The 20,610-nt window shown below is 55.4% G+C and overlaps 1 protein-coding gene across 1 annotated transcript in view; it reads right to left on the reverse strand.

Annotated features, from left to right (window-relative positions):
• LOC141729962 (serine/threonine-protein kinase pim-1-like) overlaps positions 1-19,221 on the reverse strand; it is a 62,807-nt gene extending 43,586 nt beyond the window's left edge. The window contains exon 1 of the mRNA XM_074546621.1: positions 19,212-19,221. Within this exon, the coding sequence (XP_074402722.1) occupies positions 19,212-19,221 (10 nt within the window). The remainder of the gene's footprint in view (positions 1-19,211) is intronic.
• Between the last annotated feature and the right edge of the window lie 1,389 nt (positions 19,222-20,610).

Raw genomic sequence — 20,610 nt, forward strand, 5'->3', positions numbered from 1 at the left:
ACAAGTTGGTAAAGCAACTGTGGCAGGGACCAGAAAATATCCCTGTGTGCCTCACAAACAATCCGTGAACACCAATGCAGAGACCCCAAGACGGCCTTGTGTGCCTCACAAAAGAACCCAGCCTCCTGCCCACCTTAGCAAGGACTCAGCTCCTCTCCAGGCCTTGACAACAAGCACTAAACCGCCACGGTAATTGCGAGGAAGTCAAGCCCCTGCCACACTTACAAATGTCTCCAGTCACTTGAACACCATAGAAAAGATCCCAAATCCCCATAGAAGCTCATGAGGAACCCCAGCCACAGGCACCACTTCCAAAGGACCCAAAGCCCCGCACATCTTAGTGCAAAATTCAACACGCACAAGACCAGCCCCTCCAGCTCGTGTGCCTCATTGCGGACCCCTGGCATCTGCCAGCATTACAGGAGTCCCCCATACCCTGCATGCCAGAGAAAAGCCAGGCTTGCCATTAACTCTAGCCAACAGTGTGTTCCCTGACAAAAATCAATTCCCTTCGGGGAATAGGGAACCTGTGTGGTGGGGCCGGCTGCACCTGTGGGAGCAATGGGGAGCGTCAGCCTGTGCTGTGCTGCACTGCTGAGCTGGCAGCACGGTGGATGCGGGCAGGACGTTCTCCATTTCCCCCAGAGCTGGGGCCTGCAGGCACCTTGCCGCCCCTTGGCACAGGCTGTGCCACCCAACAAAGCCCAGCAAGCGGGGAGGATGCCCGGGGCCAGCAGGAAGCTGAGAGATGGCCCTGCTCTAGCACTGAAGGGAGTTCCACCAGAAGCAAACAAAATGGTAACTTGAAGAGATACCCACTGTGCTCAAAGTTTCTCTGAGACAACTAAGACGGGAGCTCATCAAAAATCTCAGGAAATATCTGGGAAAAGGTTTTATGTACGTTGGTTGTGACCAGATAAAAAGCTCCTGTGGGAAAAGAGCCTCTGCAGCAGGCTGGCTGGCTGAAGGTGTCTTACTTCTTCCTAGAATAAAGATTACCACTGAAATGCAGTTTTATTTTTTATTGTAAAAGCGGGAACAATTTTCCAGAACTCTAAAAGTAGTTTCAAAAATACAGATGTGTTGTGGAAACAGGAATGAAACATTAAACATTTGGGGATTTCTCTCTACAAGGGATATTTCTAAATATTTCTAAGAATGAAATGTGAAGACGAAATAAGGTCACTTGTTCTCTCGATTCTAAAACTACTTAGAAAAATCTTTAATGACGATAGGAATTGAGAAGAAATATTTGGGGGTGTCTCTCTTCAGAAAAACTATTTTGAAATACTTCTACAAATTTCTAATTTCTAAAACAGAAAACCTAAGCAAATGGAGTTGCTTTTTCTCAGGAGCCCCATGCTGCTGCCTGCCCCCTTGGCTCCCCCAGCCCTCAGGACCCCGCCGCTGGTCACAGCAGCCCCTGCCTGGCTCCTGCCTGCCCACACCATGGGCATCCATGGCTGCTCCTGGCCATGGAGCTCAGCCAGTGTTGCTGCCGGCTGGGCTTTGCTACCGCTGCCACCCAAACACTGGGGTGACGGCACCTTCCCTTTAGTGCAACAAAAGAAAGGGCCATCACCTAGCCTGGCAGAGAGCAGGGTTAACTTCACTGCTGTTTAGAGGGCAGGCCCAGGGGGCTCGGGGGCCGAGGAAACAACATTTTGGACTGAGGAGGGGCTGGAGGGTGCTGGGCTGCTCATGGGGTCTATAGAATAAGTCGGGACGGGACAGAAGGGGGAACAAACAAGAGATGGAAGTAGCTTGGGGATATACATAGAGAGAGGAGGTGTCAGTGGGATCTCCAGGAGAATAGGGGATTTCCTTGTCGACGATGGCTGTTCTGGAGTCTTCTTCTTGGAATTCTTGACAGGGCTGCCCAGGCTCTCCTAACTGCTGGAGGAGCTGCTCCTGCTGTTTGGGTATGAGGTGCAGCCACCGTCTTACAACTCCTGTCCAGAGGTGGAACTGTGGAAAGAGGAGGTGGCTGAGGCCCCAGCTGCCAGTGGCACACAGGAACCCTCCTGCACAGCCGGGCCCAGAGCTGGCAAGGCTCCCCAGCACGGCTGGAGCTGCTGGCACAGCTTGGCCCAGCTGCACAGCTGCCCCTCAAGGCCCCGGCGAGCAGGGCACGACTCTGGGCAGGCTCCGTGGCCAGGAGCGGGCCCCAGAGCGCCTCTGCCTTTCAAGGGCAATCTCGTCCCTGCTCTTTCTCCTCCCCACCGTGCTTTGCCTCTGCCCTGTGCCCCTGGGGCTGCTCTTGGCCAGGCAACCTCAGTGGGAGCACGCACTGGCTGCAGCCCCAGCAGGCCCCCCAGGACAAGGCCCAGCAATTAGGAGGCCAATGAAAGCTCTGGGCAGCAGCAGAACCCTCAGCAGAGTTCTTTGGACAACCATGGACTGGACATACCTACAGTGCAGCCTCTCTGGGAATGTTTCCTGTCTGAAGTACAATTTCAAAAGAAGCTGTTTGAGGGAAAGGTGAACTAAACACTTACTCTTTTCTCTTCCAGCAAGTCCAAATTCGGAGACAGCATAAGATTAAGATCAGCTCCAAGACAAGCAGGCCTGCCAGTAACCCTAACCAGAAGCCTGTTCCCTGACAGAAACCCCTTCCAAGGCTCTTCTGGGCATCAGGAACATGTGCTGTGGTTCCAGCTGCACCTGTGGGAGCAATGGGGAGCGTCAGCCCGTGCTGTGCTGCACTGCTGAGCTGGCAGCACGGTGGATGCGGGCAGGACGTTCTCGGTTTCCCCCAGAGCTGGGGCCTGCAGGCACCTTGCCACCCCTTGGCACAGGCTGTGCCACCCAACAAAGCCCAGCAGGCCGGGAGGAGAGCCCGGGGCGGCGCAGCTGCTTGGGCAGTCGCTGCTTGGAGGGACACGGGCCAAACCCATCCCTGAGCAGCCACTGCCAGCCCTGGCCCTCCCTGCCCTTGACAGCTCCCCCAGCCCCAGGGCACAGAGTCAGGCCCTGTCAGGAGCCAGTGCAGCCCCTGCCCAGTCGGTAGCCAAGGCTGGCTCTGGCCCTGGGCTCGCGGCAGGGCTCCCGCTCGGGGCTGCTCCTGTGCCTTGGGCCTCTGGGCACTCAGGGCCAGCTCTGGAGCAGCTGCAGCGGGAGGGACATGGGTGCGTGAGTCCCCTTTCCCCGGGGCTCTGAATGAGCTCCAAAGGCACCCTCAGCTTTGGCTGCGGCCGGGCCGTGCAAGGGCAGGCCCCAGTGGAAGAGCTGCTGCCACACAGCCCTGCCAAGGGCTGAGCCCTGCTGAGCCCGGCACAGCAATTACCTTCTGAGCCTGTGCCCGTGCCCATGTCTGTGTTTGGCTTGGCCTTCCTTCCTGCAGGAGGGGCTGCCAATCGGCCTCTGCTTCTTTGGGGAAACACCTCCTTCTGTCCTGCCTTTTGGCCCATCACTTGAGAAACAAAAAGTACACCTTAACAGATGGAACGATTCTCCATTACTTTGATGGCATGTTCAGGACATCATGCTTATGCAAGATCGGGTAAAATCAACAAATCATCTGGGCTTTTTCCACTGGGCCAGGGCCCACCCTCCTCCAAACATCTGCCAGTGCTGAGCAGAAGTTGTGAGTGGATCGTGCAGGGCAAGGGCACACACGAGCATGGCTCTGTCCTGGCACCTGCAGCGATGCCCCCCTGGCTGAGCTTTGGGCTCTGAGCTGGCAGCTCTCCCAGGGGAAAGGCCTTGACCTACCCTCACCATCTCCCAGAGGCTCAATCCTGAACGTGGGCTGGGAAGCCAGATCACCTTCACCAACAGGCTCAGCTGCAAAGAAAGGCAGGACACAACAGCTCCAATGGCACTGCTGAAGATTCTCCTTCAGGCCCGAGTGGCAGTGAGGGCACCTGGGTGATTGGTGCCGTCCAAGGCACTTCCTTGGCTCTGCCTTCCACTCAGGAGCAGGGCCAGGGGGACCTGGTGCCTGCAGTGGCCCCACACTGGGATGGAAGGAGCCCCTTGCAGGGTTGTTGGGGAAGAAAGGACTCCCTGGAGCTGCCAGCAGCTCCAAACCCAGCCCCAGGCAGGGCCAGGGCTTGGCTGTGGCAGCAGGAGCAGCTCAGGCTCCCTGGGGGCGGCAAAGGAGCTGAGAAAGGCTCAGCCCCGGGGCACAGCCCTGGGCCCAGCCCCTTCCCTTTCTGCTCTTCTCTGTGGCTGCACAGAGCACACAGAAGGACACAGTGGCATTGCACACAGGAGGAGAATGGACAGATAAATGCTCCTTCTTCCCACTGACAGCGATCCTGTGGGATCACTCAGGGCTCCAGAAGGGAGCAGGGCAAGGTTTCCAGAACTGATCAACCTTCAGTGAAATTTAAGGGAACTGGCTCATGAGTAAGCCCTTGCCACTCTGCCATGGATATTTCTGCCAGGAAAGGTACATTGAGAACTTGCCTTCAACATGTGGCAAGGTCTTCAAAGCACCATTTACCAGCATTTCCAACTAATCCAAGTCACATGCCAGTCGAGAAGGGAGCACAGATCCTACAGAACCATTTCCATGGTGTGCTGGGATCCCCTTCTCCCTTGGGGAATTGGGCACTGCAAGGAGGTGGGGTAAGGCTGTGGGAGCCTGTGGCTCCTGGTCACTCTCCACGCTCTTTGCAGGTCCTGTGCAACATGCCTGGAGGGGCAGCTGCAACAGCCCAGGGCCCTGGGGCTCTCTCCCTCCTTCCCACACAGGAAAGCCTCACCAAATGCTTGGGGAAATCTGCAGTGTCACAGCTGTTGCTCCCAACCTCCGTCCCTCCCTCCTGCTTGCCCACCTGCCCATGGAACAGCTCCCACAGCCCAAGGAGCACATGGCCAGGCCCTCTCAGGACCCACTGGAGCCTTGCTCTCCCCCTCTGCCCTTTCCCCACCATGGACACCCCGTGCAGCCGCTCCCAGGTTTCAGGACGTGTCTCCCAGGGAGGGAGCCCAGCAGGACAGCTCAGTACCCGAGTGCCCTGAGCCTGCTTGGGATAATTCCTCTGGGCTGTGCCCATCTTGTCCGGGCTGTGCCTGCAGTGCCAAGCAGCAGAGAGGGCAGCTCAAGCCTCAGCAGGGCTCAGGCCCAGAGGCACAGCAATTACCTCCTGTGACTGTGCCTGGCATCGCCTCCCTTCCTGCAGGAAATGCCACCTTCCATAGAGCCTCTCTGTCCATTCCTTGAGAAATGAAGAGGCACAGCTGGATCAGATGGAATCATTGCACATCCTGGAGGTGGCCTGTTCAGGAGGCAATACTTCTCCAAAACATGGATAAGGATCAGGAAAATCCTGATTCCCCAGGCCTTTGGGGCTAGCTATAGCCCTGCCTCCTGTAAGCAGCCACACTCAGGATCCTACTGGGGACTGGGAAAATGCAGGAGTTTGGGCTGTGTGGCAGCGGATGCCAGGCCAGGCTGGGAAACAGCCCTGCAGGGCATGGAAGCAGCAGCGGGGCATCGAGGCTGCCATGGGTCCCTTCCCACTGTTCTGGGCATGGCGTGTCCAGATGTGCAGCCAGAGCCCTCGGCTGCTGAGCCCCAGGACAAGGCTGAGGGAAATGCTCTCACCATTCCCTTTGAGTAGTTCCGTCACTATTCGTTTCAAGATGTTGCTTGGCTCGTGGGGTTTCTTGTGTCCTGGGGCTTTGTTCTTCCCTCTCAGAGGACCTTAACAGAAAGTAGTTCCATTTCCTAGGAATGCATGCCACAGAAGCAGGGCTCAGCCTATGGGGTCAGCAGGGACAACACTACTCACCCCAGCAATTAGAGCCAGGGCTCTCTGTAGGAATCAGCAAAGGGGCAGGAAAAGTCCTTCCTGCAGACACATCTGTAACACAACAGCCACAGTAGCTTGTATAACCTGGTTGCTGTGAAGTTGTCAACAATTATTACTGTGTAGGACAGTGAGAACATACCTGAAGGAGGCTCCAAAGGCTTCAACACTTTTCTCAACCAATCTAATGGGGAAGCCTTTTGAGCAACCTCATCTAGAACAGAGCACAGATGAGAACATTTTTCAGGGTGTGTTGGGATCCCCTTTTGCCTTTGGGAATTGGGCACTGCAAGGGGGTCGGGTATGGCCGTGGGAGCCAGGTGTGAATGGGCAAGGTCAAACTCCACAGGGGTCTCAGGAGCTCTGGGCAGGCTCCTGGTCACTCTGCACCCTCTTTCCATGCCCTGTGCAACATCCATGGTGGGGTGGCTGAAGCAACCCAGGGCCCTGGGAGCTCTCACTTCCACAGCTGCAACTCTTGCTAAATCCCTGGGGAAAACTGCAGCAGGCAGTGCCACAGCTATCCCCCTGTCCCCCTCCATCCCTCCTGTCCCTTCTCCCTCCCTTTCTACCTACTTCTATCTCTCCAACCATCTTTCCCCTGGGACAAATCCCCCAGCACACTGGCACATAGCCAGGCCCTCTCAGGACCCACTGGAGCCTTGCTCTCCCCCTCTGCCGTTTCCCCACCATGGACACCCCGTGCAGCCGCTCCCAGGTTTCGGGACTTGTCTCCCATGGAGGGAGCCCAGCAGGACAGCTCAGTACGCGAGTGCCCTGAGCCTGCTTGGGACAATTCCTCTGAGCTGTGCCCGTCTTGTCGGAGCTGTGCCCACAGTGCCAAGCAGCAGAGAGGGCAGCTCAAGCCTCAGAAGGGTTCAGACCCAGAGGCACAGCAATTACCTCCTGTGGCCGTGCCTGGCATCGCCTCCCTTCCTGCAGAAGCGGCTGTCAATGGGCCACTGCTTCCTCCAGGAAATGCTTCCTTCTGCATAGCCTCTCCATCTGCTTCTGGAGAAAAGAGAGAGCTGGATCAGATTGGACTGTTCCCCATTGGAGAGGTGGCATCTTCAGGAGGCAATGCCTCTCAAAGACATGGTTAAGATTCAAGAAATCCCTTTCAACTTTTTGGGTAGGGCAGGGCTCTCCCTTCTCCATATAGGTGCCCCTTCTCATCTGCCTGGAGATGGGAAATTGCAGGGCATCTCATGCCTGTGGTGCGGTTTGGGCTGCCTGTCAGCTGATGCCAAATGCCTTCCTGCAGAGGCTGGGAGAAGCTGCAGCCAGGCCAGGCTGTGAAAAAGCCCTGCAGGGCGTGGAAGCAGCAGCGGGACAGTGAGGCTGCCATGGATCCCTTCCTGCTGGGCCGGGCTCGGCGTGTCCAGATGTGCAGCCAAAGCCTCGGCTGCTGAGCCCCAGGTGAAGGCTGAGGGAATGCACCCACCTTGTCCTGCCTGCTGCATTTCCTTCAGCATTTCCTTCATTTGTTCAGAGGGCTCATGGGGTTTCTTCTGTTCTGTAGCTTTGTTCTTTCCCCTTGGAGGACCTTAGAGCAACACGGTTCCATTTCCCATGAATGGATGCCACAAAAGCAGGGCTCAGCCTGTGGGGTCAGCAGGGACACACTACTCACCCCTGCGACGGGAGTCTGGCTTCCGTGTAGGAATCATCACAGGGACAGGAAAAGTCCTCCCTGCAGACACATCTGTAACACATCAGCCACAGAAGCTTCTGCCATCTCTGCTCAGCTGCACGGGCACCACTGAGCCGCAGGAGCGGTGTGGGGATGGCGCAGGGCGAGGGCACACACGTGCATGGCTCTGTCCTGGCACCTGCTGCAATGCCCCCCTGGCCGAGCCTTGGGCTCTGAGCTGGCAGCTCTCCCAGGGGAAAGGCCTTGACCTACCCTCACCATCTCCCAGAGGCTCAGTCATGGATGTGGTTTTGGAAGCCAGATCACCTTCACCAACAAGTTCAGCTGCAAAGAAAGGCCGTACAGAACATCACCCATGGCACTATAGCAGATCCTCAGGCTGCAGGCAAGGCTCAGCGCTGGGGCACAGCCCTGGGCCTGGCCCCTGCCCGTTCTGCTCTTTTCTGGGACTGCACAGAGCACACAAAAGGACACAGTGGCATTGCACACGGGAGGAGGATGGACAGCTAAATGCTCCTTCCTCCCACTGACAGCCATCCTGTGGGATCCCTCAGTGCTCCAGAAAGAAGCGGGGCAAGGTTTACAGAATTCTTCAGCCCTGACTTAATGTTAACAAACATGGCCGATGGGTGAGCTCTTGCAACATGGACACTGATTATTCTGCCAGTAAAAAGGGAAATTCAGAACTTGCCTCTGGCATTCGCCATGACATTCAAAGTGTCATTCACCTGGACTTCCAAATCTTCCAAGGCGTGATCCAAATCTAAAATGGAACAAAGACCTGAACCATTTCCTTTGTGCGCTGGGATCCCCTTCTGCTTTGAGCATTGGGCACTGCAACGGGGTCGAGTATGGCCATGGGAGCCAGGTGTGAATGGACAAGGCCGAACTGCACAGGGGCCTGGGGAGCTCTGGGCAGGCTCGTGGTCACTCTGCACCCTCTTTCCATGCCCTGTGCAACATCCATGGTGGGGCGGCTGAAGCAACCCAGGGCCCTGGGAGCTCTCACTTCCACAGCTGCAACTCTTGCTAAATCCCTGGGGAAAACTTCAGCAGGCAGTGCCACAGCTATTCCCGTGTCCCCCCTCCATCCCTCCTGCCCCTTCTCCTTCCCTTTCTACCTACTTCTATCTCTCCAACCATCTTTCCCCTGGTACAAATCCCCCAGCACACAGGCACATGGCCAGGCCATCTCAGGACACACTGGAGCCTTGCTCTCCCCCTCTGCCCTTTCCCCACCACGGGCACCCTGTGCAGCCGCTCCCAGGTTTCGGGACGTGTCTCCCACGGAGGGAGCCCAGCAGGACAGCTCAGTACGCGAGTGCCCTGAGCCTGCTCGGGATAATTCCTCTGGGCTGTGCCCATCTTGTCTGGGCTGTGCCCCAGTGCCAAGCAGTAGAGAGGGCAGCTCAAGCCTCAGCAGGGCTCAGGCCCAGAGGCACTGCAATTACCTCCTGTGGCTGTGCCTTGCATCGGCTCCCTTCCTGCAGAAGCGGCTGTCCATGAGCCATTGCTTCCTCCAGGAAATGCTTCTTTCTGCACAGCCTCTCCATCTGCTTCTGGAGAAAAGAGAGAGCTGGATCAGATTGGACTGTTCCCCATTGGAGAGGTGGCATCTTCAGGAGGCAATGCCTCTCAAAGACATGGTTAAGATTCAGGAAATCCCTTTCAACTTTTTGGGTAGGGCAGGGCTCTCCCTTCTCCATATAGGTGCCCCTTCTCATCTGCCTGGAGATGGGAAATTGCAGGGCATCTCATGCCTGTGGTGCGGTTTGGGCTGCCTGTCAGTGGATGCCCAATGCTTTCCTGCAGAGGCTGGGGAGAAGCTACAGCCAGGCCAGGCTGGGAGACTGCCCTGCAGGGCATGGAAGCAGCAGCGGGACAGTGAGGCTGCCATGGATCCCTTCCTGCTGTGCCAGGCTCGGCGTGTCCAGATGTGCAGCCAAAGCCTCGGCTGCTGAGCCCCAGGTGAAGGCTGAGGGAATGCACCCACCTTGTCCTGCCTGCTGCATTTCCTTCAGCATTTCCTTCATTTGTTCAGAGGGCTCATGGGGTTTCTTCTGTTCTGTAGCTTTGTTCTTTCCCCTTGGAGGACCTTAGAGCAACACGGTTCCATTTCCCATGAATGGATGCCACAAAAGCAGGGCTCAGCCTGTGGGGTCAGCAGGGACACACTACTCACCCCTGCGACGGGAGCCTGGCTTCTGGGTAGGAATCATCACAGGGACAGGAAAAGTCCTCCCTGCAGACACATCTGTAACACATCAGCCACAGAAGCTTCTGCCATCTCTGCTCAGCTGCACGGGCACCACTGAGCCGCAGGAGCGGTGAGGGGATGGCGCAGGGCGAGGGCACACACGTGCATGGCTCTGTCCTGGCACCTGCAGCGATGCCCCCCTGGCCGAGCTTTGGGCTCTGAGCTGGCAGCTCTCCCAGGGGAAAGGCCTTGACCTACCCTCACCATCTCCCAGAGGCTCAGTCATGGATGTGGTTTTGGAAGCCAGATCACCTTCACCAACAAGTTCAGCTGCAAAGAAAGGCCGTACAGAACATCACCCATGGCACTGTAGCAGATCCTCGGGCTGCAGGCAAGGCTCAGCCCTGGGGCACAGCCCTGAGCCTGGCCCCTGCCCGTTCTGCTCTTCTCTGTGGCTGCACAGAGCACACAAAAGGACACAGTGGCATTGCACACGGGAGGAGGATGGACAGCTAAATGCTCCTTCCTCCCACTGACAGCCATCCTGTGGGATCCCTCAGTGCTCCACAAAAGAGCAGGGCAAGGTTTACAGAATTCTTCAGCCCTGATTTAACGGTAACAAACATGGCCGATGGGTGAGCTCTTGCCACATGGACACTGATTATTCTGCCAGTAAAAAGGGAAATTCAGAACTTGCCTCTGGCATTCACCAAGACCTTCACAGTGTCATTCACCTGGACTTCCAAATCTTGCAAGGCGTGATCCAAATCTAGAATGGAACAAAGATCTGAACCATTTCATTTTTGTTTTGGGATCCCCTTCTGCCTTTAGGAACAGGGCATTGCAAGGGGGTTGGTTAAGGCTACAGGAGCCAGGTGTGAATGGACAAGGCCAAACTGCACAGGGGCCTCGGGAGCTCTGGGCAGGCTCCTGGTCACTGCACCTTCTTTGCAGGCCCTGGGACACATCCCTGGAGAGGAAACTGGGGCTGCCCAGGGCCATGGGGTCTCTCTCCCTCCCCCAGAGGAAACCCTCCCTAAAGGCCTGGGAAAAACCATCCCCGGCGCTTCCCGGGGAGCAGGAAGCGCTGTTCCGGGAAAGGGGAGCCAGGCTGCCAGCTCACCTGCTCGCCACCCTTGCAGCGGAGCAGCCTGGGCAGCCCTGGCAGGCAGGGCCACGGCCAGGAGGAGCAGGAGGAAGAGGCGCAGAGCAAGGGCCATGGTGCCTTGCCCTCTGCCAGTGCCGCAGCTCTTGCTGCCACCGCTGTCCTGACACCGCTGTCCCAATGTCAGCACCACTGCTGCCACAGCCGCTGCTGCTGCCGCAACAGTTGTGCTCAAGGACTGAGTGCTCGCTCCTTGTGCTGCTGTGCAACCACCGGGTCTGGCACCTCTGTGACCTCAGAGCCTGCTGTGACCTCAGCCTGCTGTGACCCCTGAGCCTGCTGTGACCTCATGGCCTCAGCTGTACCCCCAGAGTGTGCCCACATCTGTACAAATGGACTGCCTTGATTGTTTTTGTGTATCCCAGGTCCATTGCTCAGCAAAACCTTATTTGTCACCTGCTGACATTGTGGGTCAGACTGTGTCCATGGAGATGCTCTTGATGGCTTCCCTCTTTTCCTGGCCTTGGCACTGGAGGAGGTCCAGGCCCAGATGATGCCAGGGAAGGAAATGTGCCCTCAGCCCAGGGACGCTCAGCATGGGCTCCCCCAGGCCTCGGGACCCCGCTGCTGGTCACAGCAGCCCCTGCCTGGCTCCTACCTGCCCACACCGTGGGCATCCACGGCTGCTCCTGGCCATGGAGCTGAGCCAGTGTGACTGCCAGGTGGGCTTTGCTGCTGCTGCCACCCGGACACTGGGCTGACAGCCCCATCTCTTTATTGCAACAGAAATGCTGGGTCAAGCTCTGCCCACCTTCAGTAGGGGCCAGAGATCAGGGCCAGTGCCTTCAGGGGAGAGGACCTTGTTTGGGTGCTGGCAGCACCTGCACAGCAACAAGTTGGTAAAGCAACAGTGGCAGGGACCCGAAAATATCCCTGTGTGCCTCACAAACAATCCATGAATACCAATGCAGAGACCCCAAGACGGCCTTGTGTGCCTCACAAAAGAACCCAGCCTCCTGCCCACCTTAGCAAGGACTCAGCTCCTCTCCAAGCCTTGACAGCAAGCACTAAACCGCCACGGTAATCGCGAGGAAGTCAAGCCCCTGCCACACTTACAAATGTCTCCAGTCACTTGAACACCATAGAAAAGATCCCAAATCCCCATAGAAGCTCATGAGGAACCCCAGCCACAGGCACCACTTCCAAAGGACCCAAAGCCCCGCACATCTTAGTGCAAAATTCAACACGCACAAGACCAGCGCCTCCAGCTTGTGTGCCTCATTGCGGACCCCTGGCATCTGCCAGCATTACAGGAGTCCCCCATACCCTGCATGCCAGAGAAAAGCCAGGCTTGCCATTAACTCTAGCCAACAGTGTGTTCCCTGACAAAAATCAATTCTCTTCAGGGAATAGGGAACACGTGTGGTGGGGCCGCCTGCACCTGTGGGAGCAATGGGGAGCGTCAGCCCGTGCTATGCTGCCCTGCTGAGCTGGCAGCATGGTGGATGCGGGCAGGACGTTCTCCATTTCCCCCAGAGCTGGGGCCTGCAGGCACCTTGCCGCCCCTTGGCACAGGCTGTGCCACCCAACAAAGCCCAGCAAGCTGGGAGGAGAGCCCGGGGTCAGCAGAGAGCTGAGAGAAGGCCCTGCTCTAGAACTGAGGAAGTTCCACTAGAAGCAAACAAAATGGTAACTTGAAGAGATGCCCACTGTGGTCAAAGTTTCTCTGAGACAACTAAGACGGGACCTCATAGAAAATCTCAGGAAATATCTGGGAAAAAGTTTTATGTATGTTGGAAGTGACCAGATAAAAAGGTCCTGCGGGAAAAGAGCCTCTGCAGCAGGCTGGCTGGCTGAAGGGGTCTTACTTCTTCCTAGAATAAAGATTACCACTGAAATGCAATTTTATTTTTTATTGTATAAGGGGGAAATATTTTCCAGAACTCTAAAAGTAGTTTCAAAAATTTCAAAAATTAGTTCCTGTTGTGGAAACAGGAACAAAACATTTGGGGATTTCTCTCTACAAAGGATGTTTCTAAATATTTCTAAGAATGAAAAGTGAAGACAAAATGGGGTCACTTTTTCTCTCGATTCTAAAACTACTTACAAAAATCTTTAAACACTATAGTAATTAGGAAGATATATTTGGGGGTGTCTCTCTTCAGAAAAACTATTTTGAAATACTTCTACAAATTTCTAATTTCTAAAACAGAAAACCTAAGCAAATGGAGTTGCTTTTTCTCAGGAGCCCCATGCTGCTGCCTGCCCCCTGGGCTTCCCCAGCCCTCAGGACCCCGCCGCTGGTCACGGCAGCCCCTGCCTGGCTCCTGCCTGCCCACACCATGGGCATCCACGGCTGCTCCTGGCCATGGAGCTCAGCCAGTGATGCTGCCGGCTGGGCTTTGCTGCTGCTGCCACCCAAACACTGGGGTGACAGCACCTTCCCTTAGTGCAACAAAAGAAAGGGCCATCACCTAGCCTGGCAGAGAGCAGGGTTAACTTCAGTGTTGCTTAGAGGGCAGGGCCAGGGGGCTCAGGGGCAGAGGAAACGACATGTTAGTCTCAGGAGGGGCTGGAGGGTGCTGGGCTGCTGCTGGGGTCTATAGAAGGAGTCGTGACGGGACAGAGGAGGATCAAAAAAGAAATGAAAGTAGCTTGGGGATACTCATGGGGAGAGGAGGTGGCAGTGGGATCTCCAGGAGAATAGGAGATTTCCTTGTCGATGGCTGTTCTGGAGTCTTCTCCTCAGAATTCTTGACAGGGCTGCGCAGGCTCTTCTAACTGCTGGAGGAGCTGCTCCTGCTGCTTGGGTGTGAGGTGCAGCCACCGTCTTACAACTCCTGTCCAGAGGTGGAACTGTGGAAAGAAGAGGTGTCTGAGGCCCCAGGTGCCAGTGGCACACAGGGAACCTCCTGCACAGCCGGGCCCAGAGCTGGCAAGGCTCCCCAGCACGGCTGGAGCTGCTGGCACAGCTTGGCCCAGCTGCACAGCTGCCCCTCACGGCCCCGGCCAGCAGGACACGGCTCTGGGCAGGCTCCCTGGGCAGGAGCGGGCCCCAGAGCGCCTCTGCCTTTCAAGGGCAATCTCGTCCCTGCTCTTTCTCCTCCCCACCGTGCTTTGCCTCTGCCCTGTGCCCCTGGGGCTGCTCTTGGCCAGGCAGCCTCAGTGGGAGCCAGCACTGGCTGCAGCCCCAGCGGGCCCCCCAGGACAAGGCCCAGCAATTAGGAGGCCAATGAACGCTCTGGGCAGCAGCAGAACCCTCAGCAGAGTTCTTTGGACAATCGTGGACTGGCCACACCTACACTGCAGCCTCACTGGAAATGTTTCCTATGTACAGCATATTTTCAAAAGAAGTTGTTTGAGGGAAACGTCAACTAAACACTCACTGTCTCCTCTTCAAGTAAGTCCAAATTCGGACAGAGCATAAGAGGAAGATCAGATCCAAGACAAGCAGGCCTGCCAGTAACCCCAGACTGAAGCCTGTTCCCTGACAGAAACCCCTTCCAAGGCCCTTCTGGGCATCAGGAACATGTGCTGTGGTTCCAGCTGCACCTGTGGGAGCAATGGGGAGCGTCAGCTTATTCTGCCATTCTTTCATTCTTTCCCCCTGGGAGGCCACAGAAGTGATTTTGCATAGACTGGTAGTGGGTGAGCTTGGTACATAATTTGTAGATGTGAGTTGCAGACATCTCAGTCCTTTCAGAGTGGTAAGAGCAACCCAGTCTCTGCCAGTTCATTGACTTTATTACTGTTTCAGTTTTCTATTTTTTTTTTTTTTTTGCTATACTCCATTGGCTTGGGGGTTTTGTTTTGTCTTCGTTTGTTTTTGGTTTTGTTTTTTAATTTTTTTTCTGTTTTTTTTCAGGTTGGAAAGAGTTATAAAGATCCATATGACAACTGTACTCACTACACATGCACTGAATCAGCAGGCCAGTTTTCCTTGACTAGTACAAAAAAGGTCTGCCTGCCATTTGAAGAAGCAAACTGTGTGCCAGTAAGTATTTTATAGCCAGAGAAAGACTTCTGTAATGACCCTTGATCCTGGCCTGGGAGTTATAGTTGCTGAGTATTTCTTGATCTTTCCTTGTTTGAAAGAAATGTGCTTTTCCAGCCCTGTGTCCCATAGAAAAAGCCAAAAATATTTGCAAACAAGCCCACACCATTTACATTGTTGTGGGATAAGCATTGGAACTTGAAAAAGAAGGGTATTGGAGCAATAGCAAGGAAGGATTTTCATCACTTGAGAAACATCAGTGTTATAAAATGCAATTGAACAAGTGGTGACTCATCATGGATCCTTGTGGGACTGATGAACAAAATGTCTCCTGATATGTGGTGTCCCATTAAGCGGGGAAATGGAACATGAATGAGCTGGCAGCACGGTGGATGCGGGCAGGACATTCTCCATTTCCCCCAGAGCTGGGGCCTGCAGTCACCTTGCCGCCCCTTGGCACAGGCTGTGCCCACCCAACAAAGCCCAGCAGCCCAGGAGGAGAGCCCGGGGGCTGTGGAGCTGCTTGGGCAGTCGCTGCTTGGAGGGACATGGGCCAAAGCCATCCCTGAGCAGCCACTGCCAGCCCTGGCCCTCCCTGCCCCGTGACAGCTCCCCCAGCCCCAGGGCACAGAGTCAGGCCCTGTCAGGACCCAGTGCAGCCCCTGCCCAGTCGGGAGCCAAGGCTGGCTCTGGCCCTGGGCTCGTGGCAGGGCTCCCGCTCCTGTGCCTTGGGCCTCTGGGCACTCAGGGCCAGCTCTGGAGCAGCTGCAGCGGGAGGGACGTGGGTGCACGAGTCCCCTTTCCCCGGGGCTGTGAACGAGCTCCAGAGGCACCTCCAGCTTTGGCTGCGGCCGGGCCGTGCAAGGGCAGGCCCCAGTGGAAGAGCCGCAGCCACACAGTCCCGCCAAGGGCTGAGCCCTGCTGAGCCCGGCACAGCAATTACCTTCTGAGCCTGTGCCCGTGCCCATGCCTGTGTTTGGCTTGGCCTTTCTTCCTGCAGCAGGGGCTGCCAATCGGCCTCTGCTTCGTTGTGGAAACACCTCCTTCTGTCCTGCCTTTTGGCGCATCACTTGAGAAACAAAAAGTACACCTTAACAGACGGAACGATTCTCCATTACTTTGATGGCATGTTCAGGACATCATGCTTATGCAAAATCGGGTGTAATCAACAAATCATCTGGTCTTTTTCAGCTGGGCCAGGGCCCACCCTCCTCCAAACAGCTGCCAGTGCTGAGCAGAAGTTGTGAGTGGATCGTGCAGGGTGAGGGCACACACAGAATCACAGAATCATAAAAATTCTAGGTTGGAAGAGACCTTTAAGATCATCGAGTCCAACCCATGTTCTAACACCTCAACTAGATCATGGCACCAAGTGCATGGCTCTGTCCTGGCACCTGTAGCGATGCCCCCCTGGCTGAGCTTTGGGCTCTGAGCTGGCAGCTCTCCCAGGGGAAAGGCCTTGACCTACCCTCACCATCTCCCAGAGTCTCAATCCTGAACGTGGGCTGGGAAGCCAGATCACCTTTACCAACAGGCTTAGCTGCAAAGAAAGGCAGGACACAATAGCTCCAATGGCACTGCTGAAGATTCTCCTTCAGACCTGAGTGTCAGTGAGGGCACCTGGGTGATTGGTGCCCTCCAAGGCACTCCTTTGTCTCTGCCTTCCACTCAGGAGCAGGGCCAGGGGGACCTTGTGCCTGCAGTGGCCCCACCCTGGGATGGAAGGAGCCCCATGCGGGGTAGGTGGGGCAGAAAGGATTCCCTGGAGCTGCCAGCAGCTCCAAACCCAGCCCCAGGCAGGGCCAGGGCTTGGCAGTGGCAGCAGAAGAAGCTCGGGCTCCCTGGGGGCAGCAAAGGAGCTGAGAAAGGCTCAGCCCTGGGGCACAGCCCTGGGCCCAGCCCCTTCCCTCTCTGCTCTTTGTGGCTGTACAGAGCACACAGAAGGACACAGTGGCATTGCACACAGGAGGAGAATGGACAGATAAATGCTCCTTCTTCCCACTGACAGCGATCCTGTGGGATCACTCAGGGCTCCAGAAGGGAGCAGGGTAAGGTTTCCAGAACTGATCCACCCTCAGAAGAACTTAAGGGAACTGTCTCATGAGTAAACTCTTGCCACACTGCCACAGATTATTCTGTCAGGAAAGGTACATTCAGAACATGCCTCCAACATCTGGCAAGGTCTTCAAAGCACCATTCACCAGTATTTTCAAGTAATTCAAGTCATGATCCCAGTTGAGAAGGGATCACAGATCCTACAGAACCATTTCCATGGTGTGCTGGGATCCCCTTCTCCCTTGGGGAATTGGGCACTGCAAGGGGGTGGGTAAGGCTGTGGGAGCCTGTGGCTCCTGGTCACTCTCCACGCTCTTTGCAGGTCCTGTGCAACATGCCTGGAGGGGCAGCTGCAACAGCCCAGGGCCCTGGGGCTCTCTCCCTCCCTCCCACACAGGAAACCCTCACTAAATGCTTGGGGAAATCTGCAGTGCCACAGCTGTCTCTCCCAACCTCCATCCCTCCCGCCTGCTTGCCCACCTGCCCATGGAACAGCTCCCACAGCCCAAGGGGCACATGGCCAGGCCCTCTCAGGACACGCTGGAGCCTTGCTCTCCCCCTCTGCCCTTTCCCCACCATGGACACCCCGTGCAGCCGCTCCCAGGTTTCAGGACGTGTCTCCCACAGAGGGAGCCCAGCAGGACAGCTCAGTACGCGAGTGCCCTGAGCCTGCTCGGGACAATTCCTCTGGGCTGTGCCCATCTTGTCCGGGCTGTGCCTGCAGTGCCAAGCAGCAGAGAGGGCAGCTCAAGCCTCAGCAGGGCTCAGGCCCAGAGGCACAGCATTTACCTCCTGTGACTGTGCCTGGCATCGCCTCCCTTCCTGCAGGAAATGCCACCTTCTATAGAGCCCCTCTGTCCATCCCTTGAGAAAGGAAGAGGCACAGCTGGATCAGATGGAATCATTGCATATCCAGGAGGTCGCCTCTTCAGGAGGCAATACTTGTCCAAGACATGGGTTATGATCAGGAAAATCCTGATCCCCCCAGGCCTTTGGGGCTGGCTATGGCCCTCCCTCCTCCAAGCAGCCACACCTCAGGATGTGCCTGGGGACTGGGAAAATGCAGGGGATCACTGGTGAGTTTGGGCTGCGCGGCAGCTGATGCCAAATGCCTTCCTGCAGAGGCTGGGGAGAAGCTGCAGCCAGGCCAGGCTGGGAAACAGCCCTGCAGGGCATGGAAGCAGCAGCGGGCAGCGAGGCTGCCATGGATCCCTTCCTGATGTTCCGGGCTCGGCGTGTCCAGATGTGCAGCCAGAGCCCTCGGCTGCTGAGCCCCAGGACAAGGCTGAGGGAATGCACCCACCATCCCCTTTGAGCAGTTCTCTCACAATGTGCTTCAGGATGTTATTTGGCCCATGGTGAGGAAAGGGTAGAGGGGGAGTGAGGCTGCCATTGATCCCTTCCCGCTGTTCCGGGCTCTGCTCTGACGTGGGGGACCCTGGCTCACTCTAGGATCTCTCCCAGGTCTCCTCCCAGAGCTTCATCCCACAGCTCAGCCCCAAGGGCCAGACAGGTATTAGAAATTTCACAGCCCACCATTGGTGATTCATAGTCAGAATGCACAGGAAAACTCTAGCTGTGTTTCAAAATACCAGATGCTGTGTGGTTTCCTTCCCACTGCAGATTTTCCATTGCCCCAGCCTCAGCCCCTGGCAGCCTGCCTGGATGTTCTCCCCACGCTGCTTCTGCAATCCCACTTGTCCAGGTCCTCCTGGTTCTGTGGGCAGCTCTTCGGGCCACTGAGGCCCTGTTCCTCCTTTGTTTGTGAGCATGTCCAAGTGAGAGATGATTCAGGGGCTCAGCACCAAGGCCTCCAGCAGCAGTGGTCAATTCCTGAGCACGCTCGGGGGCCACAGGCAGCTGTCCATGGCTCTGGCAGGGATGTGAAGGGGAGGCTGTGCAGGGCAGTAGCCCCCACGGCCCCGCCCTGCCCATGGGGGCCTGCAGCCCGTGGGGATGGAGCAGCAGTTTCTGGTTGTGAAAGTCCATCCAAAAATCCTTCATTTTTTGCCTCACAATTGTCATGAGAAAAGACCCCCGAAAGGTTAAAAACTGTTGAGCCAGTTGGGAAAGAAAGTCTCATGCTTATTCAGTGTGTTCACAGGTGGTGTTTTCAGAACATGCCATGCTGAACTTGAAGGGGCATGCTGCCCTTTTCTGAACAATGGAACTGGACTTTCTTCCAACCTCCTGACTTGGCTGCACTGAGCTCTGGGGTGGCTCCTCCCCTCCAAGAGAAGACCCCTCTCGCCTGCCTTCAACCACCGTGACAGACAAACAGAGGTGCGAATCCCCTCATCAAGGAACCAAGACAAGACAAGGAACCCCCCGGCACCCTACTGGCACCCCCCTGGTACCCCCTTGGCAACCTCCTTCCAGAGACTGGGACTGAACCCCCCCCACCAGCTTGGGGAGGGGGGAAAAACTGCCCAGAGTAAACGTACCTGCGAGCATTCGGGCATGAAAACAATGGAGTAACCTCCCCCCTCCTGCTGTTCCTATTCTTTTGCCCTCCATGGAAACCAAATTTCGGCCACCCTTCCCCCAACCAAGAACAGTATATTTTGGGGTTCGGTTCCGACTGTCCTCTGAGATCTCCCCAAAGCGTGCACCAGCGAGTTTCGGCAGCGGGACCCCCGAAGACATCACATTTTGGTAGCTATAAGCCCCTCCCTAACCTTCTTTCCTCCCTCTTTCCCTTGTCTTACCCTTCTCTTCCCCAGATTCCCTAACCAAATGCATATTCAGTTGTGGTTATCATTAATAAAATTGCATTTTGTTGATTTGTTACTGCAAAACCCCTGTGCCTTTGTTGGTTATTTTTTGCACCAAAAAAAATCATTCGTCACCCGTTCATTTCAGGTGGACCCTCACATAATTGGCGACGAGGATGGGATTCTGGAAGCCAGTGAGATTTTGCAGGTTCTGTGTAGTCTGTAATCTCCGTCAGACTGCATATGCCAAAGCCAAATCTCACCCTTGATTGAGCACACAGGCTCCGGAATTGACACAAAAGATTTTTCAGTGCAAAAGCAGGGGAAATTGTTACAGTCACTTCTGTTACTGATCTTACCGGCACGGACACCGACACTGATACTCCTCCTAATCCTGATATTGATATTGGAATTGATGTTGTATTGGAGTTGTATCTGAACCTGTTACTGTTGTTACTGCTGTATTTGTGTACCTGGACTGTCTAAAAGGGAGGGGACAGACCTGAAGAAATTAAGCTGTGCCTTTTAGACAGATATTGTCCCTTCACCTACACATGGAGCAAGGGGTGGCCCAGCGAAGGCTGAGTGGCATTCCCCCTGTTCTAGGTTCTGGTCCCCTCACAAAGAAAACATTTGTGTGCGTGTGTGAGTGTGATTGTGTATCTGGACTGTCTGGAAAGGAAGGGACAAACCTGAAGCAATTAAAACAGTGCCTTCCAGACAGATTTTGTTTCTTCAGCTATCTAGGGAGACAAAGGGCATAAAAAGGTCTGTATGATTGTGTAACTTGAGTTCACAAATCAGCTCCCTGGTATACTTCTGGTCCCTTCACACAAAATGAATGAAAATCTCAATCCTAAAGCAAAAGCTGACTTTTACTGGTTGCTTGCTAAACACAATGCAAAACCGTCATCTGGTGGAGAAACTTGGACACAGAACAATTGGTTTAATTTGGAAAATGTCATTGATAGAATATGTTCTCTGCAACATGAATCAAAATTCAAAATAGGTAAAAATAAGAACATTCTTTGCTCAGTTCTCAGAGCATGTCTCACTGCAGCCATAGAAAACCGCTGTAAATGGAGAAGTGAGGAAATGATAATTATAGACTCCCTTCAAAATTTAGTTG

Source organism: Zonotrichia albicollis, chromosome 8 (genome assembly GCF_047830755.1).
Source record: "Zonotrichia albicollis isolate bZonAlb1 chromosome 8, bZonAlb1.hap1, whole genome shotgun sequence".
NCBI classification, from domain to species: Eukaryota; Metazoa; Chordata; class Aves; order Passeriformes; family Passerellidae; genus Zonotrichia; species Zonotrichia albicollis.